This window comes from Ciona intestinalis, unplaced genomic scaffold (assembly GCF_000224145.3).
Source record: "Ciona intestinalis unplaced genomic scaffold, KH HT000031.2, whole genome shotgun sequence".
NCBI classification, from domain to species: Eukaryota; Metazoa; Chordata; class Ascidiacea; order Phlebobranchia; family Cionidae; genus Ciona; species Ciona intestinalis.
This window is the reverse complement of record NW_004190353.2, coordinates 2,551-21,166: the sequence shown is the minus strand read 5'-3', so window position 1 is coordinate 21,166 and position 18,616 is coordinate 2,551. Positions and strand designations below refer to the sequence as shown.

Here is an 18,616-nt window from a genome sequence, read left to right as displayed (position 1 = left end):
TTTGTAATGTTTTAAACATCGACTTCACATCTTTATAATATGTATGTTTGATCAAATAATAAAATACTTTGCAAAGCAAACTTAAAATAATTTAGGATATTTGGAAAGAGCATGTTTTAGAGTACATAGCCTATTCTATTGGATTTATTTAAAAAATTTGGATAAGTAGTTTACTTCGAAATCGTCATGTGAATTTTAAAATTCCGTTTGCCGTCACAGTTTTGGTAGACACAAACTGTTAAAAACGGCTGTCAGTACACCACTCGAAATTGGACAGATAAAGTATCTGCAACATTTGATTCGTCTCCTACTACGACAGGATGTAAAAACAACTTAAAAATCTGCAAACCAAGGTAATCCTAGTACATAGTATACATTGTAGCAGTTTTTAGCGGCCATTTTGGATAATTTTTTGATGCAGCTACCACGACAATAAAATTTGGGCATTCTAGTTAGATAAAATCTGTTTACACAATAAAATTTATAAATTTCCAAAAAATACTTTTAATCATTATTAATATTCATCATAAAACGTATTTATGTAGCTTTGTATATATCTATATTAATTTATAGCAACATATCCAAAGCTGATGTAATACGAAGTTCTATAAGACTTAAATACGTTTTTATAAAAAAAAGTATTAATTTTCATACAAGTTTGAATAAAGTAAATCAAATTACATGACTATATCAGGTGTATTTGTCACTAAGGCTGGTTTACACCATAGCTATTGAAATATGTAGCTGTGTAATGTATTGAAATATGACGTAAAATACTTTTCCATATCAATAAAATATATCCTTCGCTCGCATGCTTTGCGGTTTGTGTAAACCGGCCCTAAGTAGGTGGAAAAAATGCGCAACTGCTGTTTAGTAACATATGGTTTTAACTCAAACAAATTTAAGCTTAGATTTAATATTTAGCAGAGTCTGTATATATATGTTTATATACCGACTCTGGTTTTTAGATCTTAACTTAAATATTGGTCAACAAAGCACCATACATACCCCACCTACAAACAACATATATCGCATCTAATTATTTTCACGAAAAAATATTTATTACGATCTGCAACAGAAATGTTGAATTTCAAGAATTCAGAGAAATGAAATGACAAATTAGTTGTAATGTAAATCTAGTATGAATCATGGACACCAAGTTTTGAGATCAAAATAAGAAAAAGATTGCACATAAAATAAGTTTCAATACAAAGTAGCGTTAACACCTTTCCAAATTGGAATATCTTAATTTTTCAACATCTATATATTAGCAATGGCTGGATTTGTAAGACCAGAGCTTCTGGAACTATAAATTAATTTAGATAACAAAGCAATTGAATTTATTGTTGTCTGGGTTTAAATTATCTCACAACTACCGGAACACTGTTCTGGTTAACTTCGAATATTTATCAAAATTCTGAAACAGCATATTCTAGCCAAATGGCATAGAAAACATTATCAACCAAATAAATTTCTTAATGAGAATTTGAAATAATGTAAATGAGTGCAATAAGTGAACGGGATACTTTCATGGCTTCGTGGTCTTAGAATAAGGTAACTAACATAGGCGCCAATCTTATTGCTACAAATGCAATGCATGGTCAAAATCATCACATTATAAAGTAATTATAAATCAAGCTGCAGAATTGCTGGCTGAAAACCTTTGAAGTAATGTTGTATGACAGGTATCACATACTCTAACAGGTTTAGCAGATGATGCGAGAGGCATGGTGTTGTCACTACATGTGTTGCAGTAAATTAACCCACAGTTTCTACAGTGATGCTGGTAGAACAAATAGATTAATCAGAAAAAGAGTCTAACTGAAATATGGATTTTTTATAATAAAACTTAATGTTACTCGCTGAGTCTTATAAACATTGTAAGAGAAATGATGGTGGAATCTTTAATAATGTTTGCACTAGAAGCACGCACATTACATAAACGAAAGTCGTTGTAGCATGGGTGTTCTGATTTATACACCTCGTGTCCGCTTACAAGTTACCACGTATGTAACTTATTTATCCTCGCATGACGGGGCAACGACAGTCGTTATAACACTAGTGTTCTGTTTCATACACCTCGTGCCCGCTTGCAAGTAACCACATACACTGGGTTGTAGCAGTTCCAGTTAAATGTATTTCCCAAGGACACACACGCCCACAATGCAGCGGCATCGTGCCTCAAACCCATAACCTCCAACCAAGAGATACATATGCTAACCAAATGCGATGGACAAAATTTTTTGATTTATTTCAATTTTCAACCTTCAATCTCACCTTCCTTCGAGATAAATTGAAAGCTTTTTCGCACTGAGTACACGACGTGACTTGTCTATCACTTTCCCACTGACTCGACGTCATAGTTTTATGAACTTCTTTCAAATCTCCCAAGTCTTGTTTAGATCTGTGGGGACCAAATTATTTCAAGAATTGGTAAACTTAATTTAATACTTACAGTTTTCACAGACCACATGCGTTACCACATTTATTAATGCCTTGTTTAACTTTGTGTGTGAATATTTTTATGGAATTTTTCAACAAATTGGACGAGATAAAAGACGCTGGGTCGACACAACTGCTGTTAAGTGTCTGGCCCAATTATGTAAAAAATCTTCTTTTTTGTAAATTATGTCAAAAAAATGGTATTTGCGCATCACGTAAAGTTTTTCCTACCTCCCCAGATGCCCTGCTAGGTCGGTGATGGTGAGTTCCTGCTCGTGACAAGTTTGTCGAAGATCATCTCGATCCGTCGTCACCAACCTCAACTCCTCTCTCATCTGTTCCATCACTGACAACCTCTCCTCCAGAAGCATCTTCTCTTGCTCCAACTTCCCGACTTGATCCTCGAGACTTTGACGCCACTCTCGCTCGATTTGGAGGTTCGTTACCAAAGCTCCTCTGGATCAACAATGATGAAGATTTGAAAAATCAAATTCAGTAACTGTTAATTTATTTATCACAACATAGATGTTCTGTTTCATACATCTCGTGCTCGCTTACAAATTACTATGTATTTAACTTTGTGGGAGATTGTTTATTTATATTACAATGTGTGGCTGATTGTAGTCGGTTTGGTTCATGTCATTTCCCCTTTTCATTCATGCTAATGTATATCCAAAGAATAGCCTGTCTGGCAAATAACAACACTAGATTTTGTGCTGATAAAAGAGCATAGTCAGAAAAAATTAATAATTATATATTTATATATTAAATATACATATTTTTTTTTATTTTACAAAAAGATGTTTTTACCTTTTGTTTTCTGAATCATCGAGTTGTTGGTTGTACCTCCCAGCTTGTTCCCGGGCAACGAGAGTCTTTCTCTCCTCCTCCTCGATCCTGGGAGGTTGGAACCAATAAGGAGAGAGTTGGAAATGAACAAAATCATAAAAAGAGAGGAGAAAAGAAAAAAGGGAATGGGAGAAAGAGAAAAAATAGAAAATTTAAAAACTGGAAAGGGGGAACATAAAGAAAAAAACTAATGAAAGAAAAAATAGTAACTGTTTTATAAAAAATCTATATTAAACATAAGTATAACTAACCACACCAAAACTAGATGTACGGCATTTCAGGAAACATACGATTCAGACAAAAGTTGGCCCAAAATGTACTGTTCTATGTTGGTAAGGTCCTAGGCAGAGCATTGCAGCGGAACTGGGATTTAGGCCAGAGTTGGTTCAATACCCTGACACTTATACTCTAATAACAAAACAAGCTGTAGAAAACTGCCAAAGCTCGATAATATTGGTCATAAAGCAACAATCGCCCAAGCACCTGATTCATTACTATTAATATTCAAGTAGCAGAATATATTTACGTGAAGTTCAACCAAGCAAAGTTAGAAACATATTGCACACTGCAATATTAAATACAGGTACCACCGCCAATTCAAAACCACAATTTCAAGATTTTAAGCCCAAGATTTTAAGCCATATATACAAATATGACTAGTTGTTAAAAATCCGTAAAATATTTGTCCATTCGTTAAATCAAGGCTTCCTAAACTGGGGGTAACAAACTTCAGGAATTCCCGTAAGTTCGCCATTATATATTATCTTGTTATTATATCAGTATATTACATTTGTAGCCAAGAATATACCAACCATACACAAAGCATATTTTATATTATTAACCATGAAGGTTCTAGAACAAGTTCAGTAGAAAGGGTTGCAAGCCAAAAAGTTTGTGAAGCCCTGTTTTACACTGTAGCTTTAAATTGCCGTGTACCAAAGCATCACCAGTTCAGTTCATTATTACAAAGAGAAAGGAGAATAAACAACTAAAAAACAAAAAAGAAATGTAAAAATATAACAAAATTTTATATTATGGATAAAAATGATTTCGAATTTGTGGGGAGTTTGAACCAAATAATAAATAATTTGTTTGACATTCACTGTATGACAATGAAGGCGTTTGATTGGAAATGGGAATTCTAAAAAGTTACAAAACAACAACAACAACAACAATCCGAGCAATTATACAAGCACTCTTATAAACGCAGAGTTTATATCCAAACTAAATCTATTCTGCTTTTCTCATTTTTAGCCTGCTTCTTTTTGACACTGAGGAAAAAAAACAAGAAAAATAAGATAAAACAAGAAAAAACAAAAAAAAAACAAGATAGAAAACAAACACAAAATAAAACAGATAAGTAACAGGAAGAAAAGATGAAATTAAGAATTGGTTAGTTTTGAGAAGTTTCAATAAATTAAACAATAAGTTTGTCAAAAGTAAAATATTATGGAAAATTAAGGTGATTTCAAATAAGTTACTTAAAATTAAAAACTACAAAATATAATACAGTTGTTCTTAACTTAAGTTTATGGTGACTAATTACCTTTTCTGTTTATTTTCAATACGAATGTAGAAGAAAAACACGAAAGTTTTTACTAATAACCAGCGATAAAAATAACTCATATAAGGGAGTACCCAGAAATTTGCAAAAGGGATTCAACTTTATTTTAGAAACATATTTTCAAAGGTAGGTCCAAAACAAGGTGTGTGTCGCAATAAAGCATGGTTATTTCATGCCATAGTTTTCACAAAAAGCGACACAGCCTCTCAAACTACGCCCATGAGGTCTTACATAAATATTATTCCTTCGTTAAGAACAACTGATGTAATAAAAAAAAACAAACAATTACATCGACTCACTGTTGTTGAAGTGTGGAAACTTTTTTAGCCAAAGATCTTGTTTCGTTTTCTAACTTGGCAATGGTTTTGTTTTTCTCTTCCTCCAAGATCGACTTTGCCTGGGTTAATAATTAATTAAGTCAGAGCATCCCAAATTTTTCGGCTTGCTACTCCTTATATAAATGTTTGCGAACCTTCATGTTAATAGTATAAAATATGCAGTACTTTGTGTATGGTTTGCATACTCTATGTGACCCCTGAAGTCTGTTACCAACAGTTTGAGAAGCCCTAAGTTCGACAAACATGTGAGTTCAGTTTTTTTATTCTTAGGGAAAACTTTGGTGACATAATGACATTGCCAAAATGCAGTTAACACTTTAAAGTTAAAGTTATAATAAAATCTGGGGTAACATTGTTAAAATACAGTTACACTCATAGTTGTCAAACATAGGGAACCTCATTGATTAATGTGGTGAATGCAATATACTTTGGCTCTGTTTGTTTGTATAGACACCTAACAGCAGGGTAAAATATGGGGTGACATTGTTAAAATACAGTTACACTCATAGTTGTCAAACATAGGGAACCTCATTGATTAATGTGGTGAATGCAATATACTTTGGCTCTGCTTGTTTGTATAGACACCTAACAGCAGGGTAAAATCTGTTTTTTGGCTTTTAGGTTGGCCTGCCCACCCTGCCGCCCCAGGTTCGGTGCCTAAGGTCTATCAAATAGTTCCAACACTTTAAACTTGATTTTAAATCTTACAAAACCACCACTAACCTGTAACTTATTGTATACGTCCATGTTGATGGCTTTGACATTATCCAGTTGCTCGCGTAATGTAACTAAACCATCCTGTTTGGCAAAAATATCTTTTTCCAACAGTTTCATGGCAACATCCAGCTCACTTTTGAGGCTCATCTGAAGTTCTAATTCCTTTTCAACTTCCTAATAAATTCAAGGCGACAAGTTATAAACATATTTACTGTTTATTGGGGTTGCCCCCTTGTAATAAAATTATATTCTTCCAAAAACCGAATAATTTATATTTTTTTGCAGAACCATTTGGTTAAGGAAGCCATGAAGCATATGCTTTTAATTTTATCCAAATTGTCAGCCATACATAAACAATCACCCACAAAGTAACATACTTGCTAACTCGTAAGCTGACACAAGGTGTATGGAACAGAACATCCATGTTATAACAACTGTCATTTTCCAGCCACACAAGGTTGTACCAAGTTATATATATTATATGCTACTTGTTGGAACCATAAACGCTTAGTTTTCAAACTGTATTTGTTCTTACCATTCTCATCTGTGTTTCGTGCTTTAGTTGCTTTTGTATCTGCGTGTACATTTCGTCCAAACCAGCTTTCGATTTACGAAGCGTTTCACGTTCGGTGTCTAAATCTTTCTCACGAATCTAATGTCAATTAATGAAAATGAAATATTACTGATATTATATGTATATACTAAGCCAAATTATTCAAAAATACATGTTATATTCATCACTTTAAAAGCCACCACATTGTATATCATTAACCATTTAAAGGTTAGCGCGCCCACCTCTAAGCTAGAAGTTGGTTACATTAAAATAAATAATTAAAAAATTACCTTAAATAATCCCCAACAAAATACGTGGTAACTCTTATGCAGGCAAGAGGTGTATAAAACAGAACACCCTTGTTTTACTGACTGTCATTGCCCTGCCACACGAAGGTACAAAATAGTTACAGTTCTTTGATCACCCATATCTAAGCCACCGTAACTTAACCAAACCGTAACTTAACCACCGTGTATATGCCAAACGCTAGTGTATATTTTGCCACACGCCACCGTGAATTTCCACTATCATACCTCCAAAGTTTTCTGATGTGTGACCGTCATATCTTTCTTCTCATCCATCATTTTCACTCGTTCGTTCTTCAACTCAGTGATCTGGATCTTGAGAGCTTCAACCTCCAATAGCATGGATTTGTTCTCTTCCTCCAAATGATCACTCCTCTTCTGAAGGTCAACTGATGCATCTTCCAAGTGCCTGTGAAAAACAATTTCTAATTTAAATGAACAAACTTTTTCCGGCTAAAAAAGTAGAAATGACACATTCTACTGCTGTTTCTTTTTGTTATAGTTTAATTTTTTAACAAGGTTTACGAATCATTTTCAAAATAAAAGTCATAAATCCAAACTAACAACTCAAAGAGAACAATTCCTGTATATATTTGCGGCTTTAATTTGTGGTTTAATAATAAAATTTTCAACGTAATTCAAATTTTGGCTTTTTGTTTACGGCTTTTAACTTCGCAGCTTTAAATTCGCTGCTTAAATTTAAGATTTTAAACTTGCAGCCTATTTGTGGCTTTAACTATATTTCCAAGAATTTGAGAAACCAAACTAACCTGTTTCTCTCCTCCAGGTAATTCTTCTGATCCATCAACTTCTGCATCTGTGATTCTTCATCTTCAACATTATCATCCTCCATGAACATCCCATGGTTACCATGGTTACCATCTTTCATGTACAAACTGTAATCTATCACCATCTCCTGGAAAAGTTGGAAAAAAGTTGGAAAAACTATCTTTTGAATGGACTACACAAAAATTTATGAAGTCTGGTCTGCCTTTTAATCAGAAATTCACATAAGTTTAGATGCTTTATAATTGTGTTGTTTTAGAGTTAGTATATTGTGTATAGAAACTACATAATGTATTTTTTACTCCAATAACTGTGTGCAAGATAATAAAAATATATATATAGTATATAAAGCCAAGGGGGTTTTGGGGGTCACGACCCCCCTCCTTTTGAAAATAGATTTAAAAAAAAGCTAAAAAAGAGAATTTTTTTGGAAAAAAAAACCTTTATTTAGGGGGGGTTGCGTCACTGTATATACATATATATATACTTTGAAGATATATTAAAATCAAGCATCCAATACCTGGTTGTCCAAGTCATCACCTTTCATGCAAAGATTCGCGTCGATACAATTCAATCCAACGAGATGACCAGCAAGGACTGTAGCTTCGTCATTCATTATCAACGCACCGTCATCATACCATTCGCTGGGTGGTTAGGGTTAATGTTGTGGTTAATAAATAATACAAAAAAAAGAACATTTACTAAGGTGTAAAAAAGGTCATTTATGAAAAGATTTCAAAGTTTGAAATCAATGAAAGATAGAATGTAACTTGCTTCATTCTCGTATTGCAGGACAATGCCAGTAGTTATATCACAGGTGTTCTGTTTCATACACCTCGTGTCAGCTTACCACGTATGTTGCTTTGTGGGTGATTTTTTAAAAATATGGCCGACCCTTTAAACTTTTCAGTGAACACTGGGTTGGAGCAATTATGACCCCCTCTATTTACAAATAACACATAAAATACACCATACAAGATACAACACACCTTAGAATAGCCTTGTTATCAATTAGAATCTTGAAATAATCCGCAAGTTTCTTCTGCATGAGAGCAAGCCTTAACCATGCACGACCCTTGCCAAGATGTGTGCTGTAATAAATGGACATGAGTATACAATGGCGTCCATATATTTGGTGCAGGGCATGTAAGTCTACCCTGAGAATTCCGATTTTCCAATTATAAAAGCAATTTGTCCTTAAATATTAATAATAAATACAAACCTACACTTTACAGTTAACAAAATTTAATGTTGCAAACGCTGGGATATCAAGATCAACATCACTGTGGAAATTATATTTCATATAACTAAGTTTTTTTTCTATTATAGTAGATTGGGGTAAGATGGTTTGCTTGCATTCTCATTTATCGTCCTGGGGCATGCCATGGGGGTCATGGGATTCAGGGCAGAGTTGGCTGATTACCCCACACTCATAGTCCTACAGTGTAATAGTGACCACTGGGTTGAAGCAATGTTGGTTGAATATCTTGATCAAGGACACATATGTAATAAATGGTATCAGCATCGAGCATTAAACCCAGTATCTAGTTACAACATTGCAAGCACCAAGAGTTGGACAAGAAATGCATTAAATTATAAAAAAACTTATATTTTAAACCCACCGAATGCCAGGCAAGCTACGGACACTACTGGTTATTTCCGAAGCTTCAGAATTGAATTTCTCGATCGCTTCAAGAGGTGGCCAGAAGTATTTGTTGGGCATGAAGAAATTCTTTGGGGCTGTTGTTTAAAGAAGGATATAAAGTTTAAACCTATAGGCACAAAACACAGATCTTCTAGAATTTTAAAACAAAAATCTGAATGAATGAATGTAACCTTATTTATCCTCACATGGCCGGAAAACGAGAGTCGTTACAACACAGAAGTTAATACACCTCGTGCCAGCTTACGAGTTACCACGTATGTAACTTCGTGAGTGATTAATTCTTTAGGATTTTTTCCATTTTCTTTGTGTCCCTGATAATTTAGACCACCCATTAGTGGCCAATGGGTTGGAGCAATTGCCGTTAAGTGACTTGCCAAAGGACATGTAGTTAAAATGACTTTAACTTGTGACATCACTGAAGATGGTCCTAGTTAAAAACTTACCTTTAAGGCCTTGCCGTAGAACATACTCAATGATAACAAAGAATTGTTGAAGTGGAACATGGTCGCTATCTAATGTATGGCCGGCTGAGAGAGAAGATTCAATGAGACCTTTTACACTCAGTTTTGCCATTCCTGTTAAATAAAAAAAACACAGGATAAGATGTGTAAACTATAATTTAAAATGGTGTAAAAACTATTATAATATATATAAATAATAAATTCAAATTATTACTGGTAACATGTCTATAGTACTGGTAGTTCATTTATCAAAGTCACACAAGCGAAACCTATGTTCCCATTCTACCAATATAAACCATTGCTTTCGCAATACCGGTAAGGGATACACCATGTGCCTATATAAACAAACACAATCATACCCACTAACCCAATAAACTTCTCCTTTCAACTTTCATTGATTTCTTTCCATTATTTTTCTTTTCTTCTTCTTTTGTATCGTTCACAAGATCATCTGTGGAAACAAAGTCCATTTACCATTCAGGAGAATCTTATATAATTTATACATCCTAGGAACCCAACAAAATCAAGGACCTATGCATAATTCTCTTGTGTTTTCTGAATAAATTCCTACTAGTTACTACTACTAAGCAAACACAGAAAAAAACCTTTCTCTTTTGTTCATAAATAAACAATTTTCGAGTTACTAAATACAACAAGCCACAAACATTGACTTTCCACCTCTTATTGCGCTTGAAATGAGATAGTTAGGCGTTGTAACATTGTCGTCACATATTTCCTTCAAACACAACCAATCACCATCTACAGATACTTTGAAGTTGCAAAGATAAAGCGTCTCCATCGCCTTTAAAGTCTCACTGTTGGTGTCACTGTACCGACATGAAGGAGCCACGCTCGTGAAACTGGAAACCGGGGAAACAGGCTGTGCTAAAATATCATCAAGCTCAGAATAAATCGCGTCGCCCCAAAACCTGGGTGGGCTGGGTGGGAATAAAGTACAGAGTGTTGGGTACTCTGGCATGCTGTGTAAGGACTCAGAGTTGTATAAACTGCTGTTTTCCTTTAGGTCCATATTGCTAGTAGAATGGTAACGAGACCGCGGGACTACCTGACTGTCCCATTGAGCAGAAGATCCAAATCTTAAAGGATATAAATCATCATTCATATCATCTGTGTTAGTTTCGCGATGTTTTGTGCTGCTATAAACCATATCTTCACGGTTGCTCTGAATATTAACTGTAGGTTTCAACAACTCGAGTTCAGATTCTTCTGATATTTCACTCTCACTGATACTCTGATGACTCTCGGAACCATATTTTGCCCGAAACCTCTTCATATATTTGTCGAAGAAATACCCTCCGCTGCTGCGACAATTTGACTTCCGTTTTCTTCCGTCACGCCTCGGAACAGGGATCGGCGGTGAGCTCAATTTCTTGACAGTAGCTTGCTCGTGCTTACTTCGAACTTGGTAACTAGATGATCTAGGCATTGAGGGGTTTTCACTTTTCTGAACTTCTCTACTTTTCTTGGCCCCTTTTACACAGTAGCTCGGCCCAGCTTGACTGAGTTGCTCCACTGAGGGTAGAACTCCACAAAAAGATAATTTCCAACCCTCCGTGTTTTCGTCAATCGCGCTCATTGAGCGAGGAATTTTGTCATCGGTTCTCGGACTTGATCTTGCGATGTTGTGCATGGATCTTGAGAGGAATCCTCTTCTTGGATTGTGCTCCACAGGACTCTTGTAAGGATGATGTTTGTTTTGAACTGATGCTGTCTTCTTTAAGATCGGCATCTTTTTAGTTTTAACATAAAATAAAACTCAAAATAGAATTGTTTTGAAAAATGGATCAACTCAAAATTACAATTGAATCTAACAGTGATTGAAACACACTAAAGTGAGGAACAATTAGCAAATATATTAATTCGACGCTGGCTTTTAACTGAGTTCAAGCGTGGTTTATTTTGTGTTTTGCTTTATTTATTGGGTATTATATCCGGATTAAACTTTGAAAGTGTTGATTTTTCCTCAAAGTCTGTTCCATAATTCTGCGCTTAAAAATCATGTGTAAAATTCAACAATTATATCATTACACACCAGGAACTGTAAAACTGAAGGATCTCAATCTATTTTTATATAATAGCAACAAACACTACTATATTAGCTACCTAAAGTTGAACCCAAACTTATTAAACTTAGTATTTAATTACTCGGCAACCAAATGAACCAACTGCATACGAAAGATCTACAGAGCAGGAGCTCTCCCTGCCTGCTACAAACACACCCATAAAATCAATAGCTCTTCTTCCTTTTTTCTATTTCCTGGCACAGTGGCGTGAGCGTTCAAACCCTTCATGAATAATTGATGTGCATTAACATATGGTGTCTGCTTTTGCCTTACATCATACAATGTTCATAATGTTGGAAAATAAATGTGAAAATTTTGCAAGTATTTCGTCATCCAACACTTAAATTAAAAACCCATATTAACTTAAACTTAAATGTATAAGTATAGTTAGGTGGCGAATATGGGACACCTTAATTCTGTTTTTTTTGTCCCATTTGGTAGTAAACAAACAAAATACAAAGGAATTATAAAACCTATGCGAATATTCACGACTCCCAAAGACCGTCGTTAATTTAAAACACAATCAGGATATTAAGATGTTATGTAAAAGTGTCCCGTCTTTCCCCACCATATATTTTATATAGATTACTCCAATAGCTAAACTGCACATACGTTAAATTAAAAACTAACTACAAAATTCTTTAAATTTCACAGTTGAATTTTTACAAGTGCTCATAAACCTGGTTATGGTTTTTGCATTATTGAAAGCTTGTAGAACCTACAATTACAATAGTTGTGGCAGATTAATGTAGATAGATATGCTGTGCGTGTTAAGGTTTGTGGAATATAAACATGTCCACACCTATGCCATTTTTACATCTGTGAGGGCAATAAAAATAAATAGATTTCATGGCTCCAATGAAATTAGTTATATCTGCCGCTGGTTACGATACAAGCACATGACTACTGAGCCACAGCCCCCAATTTCGACTTCTACTGCTACTTCAAAGTACTCACTAATATACTTTCTCGTACGAACTTACCATACAGATATTAGTAGCAATATAAAACAACAGAATATTTGACAACTCACCTGTATTTGAAGTAGGAACAGATGATTCTTTTGACAAAGATTTCCGAGTTAAAGTTGACCTGATACTTTGTAATGATGTTGAAAAGATTGCTGGGAAGCTCACGCTACTTCCTCTTTCTTTACTTGCATCCGAATCAGATTTTTCTTCAACCTGTTCTTCTTCTTTTTTCTTTTCTTCTGCCTCTGCCTCTTTTTTTCCTTCATTCTCTCCCATTTTTTTAGGAATATCTTCCTCCTCTTTCTCCACCTCTTCTTCCTTTTTCTCTTCTTTCATCACAGAATCTTGAACATTGGGATCAAGTCTTCCTTCCTCGGTTGCATCTTCATCTTTCTCAATCCGATCTTCGCCAGCAGAAGTCTCGGTACCAACCTCTCCGTTTTCCTCCGCCACTTGCTCCCTAGAGTCCGGATGCAAGTTGGGATTTTTATCCTGAGGGGCATCTTCTATGGTATCTTCATCCAAACTCCTAATATCAGAGTTGAGCGTCGCTTCGTCGATGCTCCTCACCTCCACATCCGGAGTCCCAACATCCGGAAGATCTTCTTTCATCTCCAATTTGCTCAGGCTCGAATTTTCATCCAGTTCCTGATCATCGTCAAACAAAATCTCTTCTTCTTTTGTCAATTCACCGAGTGACATCTCCATTTTAGAGAATGATGACTTACAGAAACATGACTATAAACCAAAAGTGATATAATATCTGTTGTATCAGTGTTAAGTGTTGTCTACAGAAAACAGGAATGAGAAACGTGATTCAAATACACATAAATATATTCAAGCTACACACAGTTTTATATATGTTTGGTGCTATTGAAGAATTCTCCGCCTTTCTTACGTTACCTGCTCAAGCCAAACACTTTTCCATATAACCCCTAGCTTCTAACTACTAACCCCTAACACTTCCCACCAGCCTAGCCTGTATTATACCAGAGAATTCTTTACTAGTGCTCATGTTTAAACAGTGTTTTCAACAGTGCCAGCGCACCTTTGGACAAAAAATTGAATTCGTGGTGGTATGAGGTCTTCGTAGCTATTATTTTCTATCTATGCCTTTATTCTTTGTTTCTCTCTGATTATAATTAACCCTAGTCACACACTCAATATGATAAATTATTAAATTCTGCACTAAAATAGTTGCCAAATTGTGAAAATAACAAAATATAAAATCGCGGGCTTTGCTGTTATTCGCTGCACCAAAGTATGTTTGCAGCAAAGTACGATCTGTGAATAAACATTTATACCACAGTGTTTTAAAGTAAAGTATGCGACTATAAAAGGGGCCCACGGGCTTCAAAATTAATAAATTTGAGCAAAAATGACTTCTAAATATCTTACTGGGTAGCACAACAGTTTAAAAAAAACTCTTTTATTAAAAACGTTAAAAACAAGACATGGATAAGCATATACAAGCCTTAATGCTTAGTTTGTATCCATTACAAGTAATTTTTGTGTAGAATTTCTTCTTCTGTATGGCTAACAATTTAAACAACTCAATAGTGACCACTGGTTTAGAGCAATTGTCGATAAGTTTCTTGCCCAAGGACACACACCCACAAAAAAAATAGTAGCAGCATCACACCCAGTATTTTTTGGCTAGACGCGCACTCTTACCATTACAACACAACTAACGAATTAACTTGGACAACGATTTAAAATCAATTCAATAAGCATACTACTGTTCTGACAATGTATTTGAATTTGTACACTCTTAAAATGTAAAAAAACATATTTAAAGAATCATGAAAGGAAAAACATGAACAAAGTTTTTTCATACTGAATAGCTAAAACAACCAAAAGTTGTAGAATTACACTATGTATAATTGTATATTAATTAAACACCTTGAAGAGATAAAGCATTAAAATGTCATACACAAATCAGCTATGTAATTATTGCAATGAATTAAAATAATTTGTAAATCAAAGTCCTATTATAATTATGCAGTGGTTCAACATAATAAGTGCAGTATAAAGAAACGGAAATCACTTTTTAAAAGTTACTTATAAAACAAAATAGCAAAAAAATTAAAAGTATATTTCATTAAGTATATATAGTAGGGTGGGGGAAGATGGGACACCTTTGACACATATTAACCAAATATCCTGATCGTGTTTTAAACAATTAACAATGATCTGTGGGAGTTGTGAGGATAAAGTTTTATAAAAAATCATTAAATGTTTGTTTACTACCAAATTGGAGGAGAAAATAGATTGAAAAGGTGCCCCATCTTCCCCCACCCTACTATATGTTATGCTGTTGGAATACAAGATCAAAGATCAAATTCCTAAAACAACGAAGGGAATCAACAGCATAAACGACAGTTGTTTAAACATGCTATGGATAAAAAGCAGAGAAAAATATCAGTTAAAAAGTGTAGCTGTTAAGCTAATGTTACTCAAAATAAAAAGTTTTAGAAATATTTTCATGGAAAATAAATTCGAATCTTTTGCTGGATTGATCTTCTGCATATGGGACATGCATTCAAACGTGGGGAACAGCTTTGGCACACACATAGGTGTCCACATGGGTTAAAAGCAATAGTTGCATCTCTGTTTAAGCAAACTTTGCAACATAACTGTGAGTTGGAGTTACTTTGTCCGCTAGAAATGTTGTCACTGTCTAAAAAAGAAAAAAAAAAATTATGAAATGAATTTAACTTATTTTTGTTATGTATATTTGTATACATTCGTTATAACACAGGTGTTCTGTTTCATACACCACGTGTTGACTTGTGAGTAAACGTGTATGTAACTTTTGTGGGTGACTACTTTTTTTATGTGGGGGGGGAAGAGGGTAGGTATTTTCCCCTTTTCTGTAATGCGCGACTGACAATTTCAACAACCCATAAGGGGCCACTAACTGGTTACCATGTGTGTTCTTGAGCAAAAACATTTAACGGCAATAGCCCCAAGCCAGAGAACTCTATGGGTTGTCTAAATTACCATTATACATTACTAAAAGTTTCACCAAAAAGAATCACCCAAAACTTTCATGGCAACTTGTAAGAGGGCACGAGATGAATGAAACAAAACACCCGTGTTATATAACGAATGTCGTTTCCCTTTCACATGAAAATAAATAATTTTTATCCATTCATACTTACTATCAGTGCCATGCATTGGTATAGATGGTTGAATGAAGTTGGTGCGCTGGACAGGAATCCTAACGTCGCTATCCACAGGAAAGAAATAATGCCCACTCTGTGTTGGAGTGGATGTATCTTGCGTATTAGTTGTTGTTGTTGTTGTTGTTGTTGTTTCACTGCTTTCAAGTACAGCGTTAATTAATCCTTCACTTGTTTGGTAATAACATCCACTTGATTCAATCAATCTGTTGGATTTAAAAAAAGATATTTAACTTCATTGTCTATATAAATGTAATTTGCTTTTCTTTATTCTTACGAATCTAAAAGAACATTGTTAATTGTTTAAACATGATCAAGAAATATGGGATTTAGGTGCTAATGTTTTTACATATTAGTACTACACTCTATATAAATATTAAACATTAGAGATATTTAATATTTACACCTTTTCATGACTCTCTCTACCGCCACCAAACCAAATATTTCCACGGCTTGTTGGACGTAATCTTGCGTCATTCCTTCTTCCAGTAGTTGGCGCTGTTGAGTAGCCTGAAGAAATTTTACAAAGTCACTTGAAGTATCATCTCAAGATCAATTTTTGTGTACGCAAATTTACAGGTTGAATAAAAAAACATTAAACACCGTCATAACATACACTTATAAAAACTCATTAATATTGAAATAGATTTCAATCGAAGGCTTACCAATGTTTCATGGTTCTGTATAGGTGATGGTAAAAATGTTGGACCGCTTTCCACAGAAGGTAAGTTAACCACGTGTACATTACGTGGGTAACTTGTTTGTATGTTGGCAACAAACGCATGGCCTTTATTTTGTAGGAGAAACTCACATCTGAACAAATGGTTTAAGTATAACTCTCATGCATATTCATAAGTTATAATTCAATTTTATACTTATGCACTAGACACACATGGTGTATTCATACACCTCATGCTCACTGTTGAGTTGGTTGTGTTCTTATACACCAGACACACATGGTGTATTCGTACACCTCATGCTCACTGTCAAGTTATAACATGGGTGTCTTCTTATACACCAGACACACATGGTGTATTCGTACACCTCATGCTCACTGTCAAGTTATAACATGGGTGTCTTCTTATACACCAGACACACATGGTGTATTTGTACACCTCATGCTCACTGTCAAGTTATAACATGGGTGTCTTCTTATACACCAGACACACATGGTGTATTCGTACACCTCATGCTCACTGTCAAGTTATAACATGGGTGTCTTCTTATACACCAGACACACATGGTGTATTCGTACACCTCATGCTCACTGTCAAGTTATAACATGGGTGTCTTCTTATACACCAGACACACATGGTGTATTCGTACACCTCATGCTCACTGTCAAGTTATAACATGGGTGTCTTCTTGTACACCAGACACACATGGTGTATTCGTACACCTCATGCTCACTGTCAAGTTATAACATGGGTGTCTTCTTATACACCAGACACACATGGTGTATTCGTACACCTCATGCTCACTGTCAAGTTATAACATGGGTGTCTTCTTATACACCAGACACACATGGTGTATTCGTACACCTCATGCTCACTGTCAAGTTATAACATGGGTGTCTTCTTATACACCAGGCACACATGGTGTATTCGTACACCTCATGGTCACTGTCAAGTTATAACATGGGTGTCTTCTTATACACCAAACACACATGGTGTATTCGTACACCTCATGGTCACTGTCAAGTTATAACATGGGTGTCTTCTTATACACCAAACACACATGGTGTATTCATACACCTCATGCTCACTGTCAAGTTATAACATGGGTGTCTTCCTATACACTAGGCACACATGGTGTATTCGTACACCTCATGCTCACTGTCAAGTTATAACATGGGTGTCTTCCTATACACTAGGCACACATGGTGTATTTATACACCTCATGCTCACTGTCAAGTTATAATACGGGTGCCTTCTTATACAGTTGAAGACAATAATAGTTGCGAATAGTTATTGTAAATAAGAATTTATAATCTTGGCCATCAAAAGTAAAGTATAAGCCTCCCTACTTACTGTGGAAACCACTTTGCATGTTCCATCCATGGTTCATCTTCCACATCAAAGTTTTTTAATTTATTTCCACAATACCAACATTTTACTAAGTCACCTGGACCTGTAAAGAAATATTTCAATACAAACACGATAAACCACATAATATAATAATGTGTGGGGTAAGACGGGAAACCACATAATATCTAAATTTGCCAACCGAATCATGTTTCCAACAATTAACAACGATCTATGGGAGTCGTAGGGATATAGTTTTATAATTTGTTAAATATTCTTTGTTTACTACCAAATGGGACGAGAAAAATAGAAAGGTGTCCCATCTTACCCCACCCCACTCCCAAAATAATATATAAGCTAATATACATTTCACAATTGTGTCCATTCTCGAACGTTTCCGTAAAATACTTAAACTTAGTCTCCAAAAAGTTTTCTTTATAGTAATTTCAATGCAACTCGTAAGCAGGCACGGTGCGTGTGAAACAGAACACCTGTGTTATGACAACTGCCATTGCCCGCCATGCAAGGATAAATAGGTTACATACGTGGTAACTCATAAGCACGAACAAGGTGTATGAAACAGAACTTATTCATACCAACAAAAGCTTGTATAAGACAGAGATTAGGAATATTTCAAACAATTTACTGATAAAAAAAAAGTACGAAATTGA

General features: G+C 35.0%; 2 protein-coding genes and 1 long non-coding RNA gene across 6 annotated transcripts in view; 1 reads left to right on the top strand and 2 right to left on the bottom strand.

Moving 5' to 3' along the window:
* The first annotated feature begins 70 nt into the window (after positions 1-70).
* LOC113474902 lies at positions 71-1,257 on the top strand. The gene is made up of 2 exons (XR_003396622.1): positions 71-121; positions 167-1,257. It is a non-coding gene; the product is annotated as an uncharacterized LOC113474902 (long non-coding RNA).
* Positions 1,042-13,543, bottom strand: zf(fyve)-7 (zinc finger (FYVE)-7). Of its 4 annotated transcripts, NM_001129863.1 has the most exons (17): positions 11,239-11,366; positions 10,881-10,905; positions 10,634-10,688; positions 10,360-10,492; positions 9,664-9,795; positions 9,177-9,294; positions 8,544-8,645; positions 8,075-8,198; positions 7,539-7,684; positions 6,997-7,177; positions 6,446-6,562; positions 5,917-6,084; positions 5,155-5,252; positions 3,253-3,339; positions 2,674-2,898; positions 2,278-2,404; positions 1,578-1,783 (listed from the first exon to the last, which is right to left on the bottom strand). In NM_001129863.1, the coding sequence occupies exons 3-17, from the start codon at positions 10,658-10,660 to the stop codon at positions 1,634-1,636; spliced, it is 1,935 nt and encodes a 644-aa protein (NP_001123335.1). In that variant the 5' UTR covers positions 10,661-10,688; positions 10,881-10,905; positions 11,239-11,366; the 3' UTR covers positions 1,578-1,633. The 4 variants fall into 4 exon arrangements, with proteins under 4 accessions (XP_009861008.1, XP_018670631.2, NP_001123335.1 ...); XM_009862706.3 differs by lacking the exons at positions 10,360-10,492; positions 10,634-10,688; positions 10,881-10,905; positions 11,239-11,366 and adding exons at positions 10,049-10,132; positions 12,799-13,543 and having other exon boundaries at positions 1,042-1,783; XM_018815086.2 differs by lacking the exons at positions 10,634-10,688; positions 10,881-10,905; positions 11,239-11,366 and adding an exon at positions 10,049-10,132 and having other exon boundaries at positions 1,042-1,783; positions 10,360-10,485.
* A 931-nt stretch (positions 13,544-14,474) lies between these two features.
* Positions 14,475-18,616, bottom strand: part of zf(ring)-22 (zinc finger protein) — a gene marked incomplete at its 5' end in the record, with an annotated part of 5,455 nt that continues 1,313 nt past the window's right edge. The window contains 5 exon segments of the mRNA NM_001078551.1: positions 14,475-14,856; positions 15,098-15,416; positions 15,901-16,127; positions 16,328-16,431; positions 16,587-16,734. Coding sequence (NP_001072019.1) covers positions 15,220-15,416; positions 15,901-16,127; positions 16,328-16,431; positions 16,587-16,734 — 676 coding nt within the window.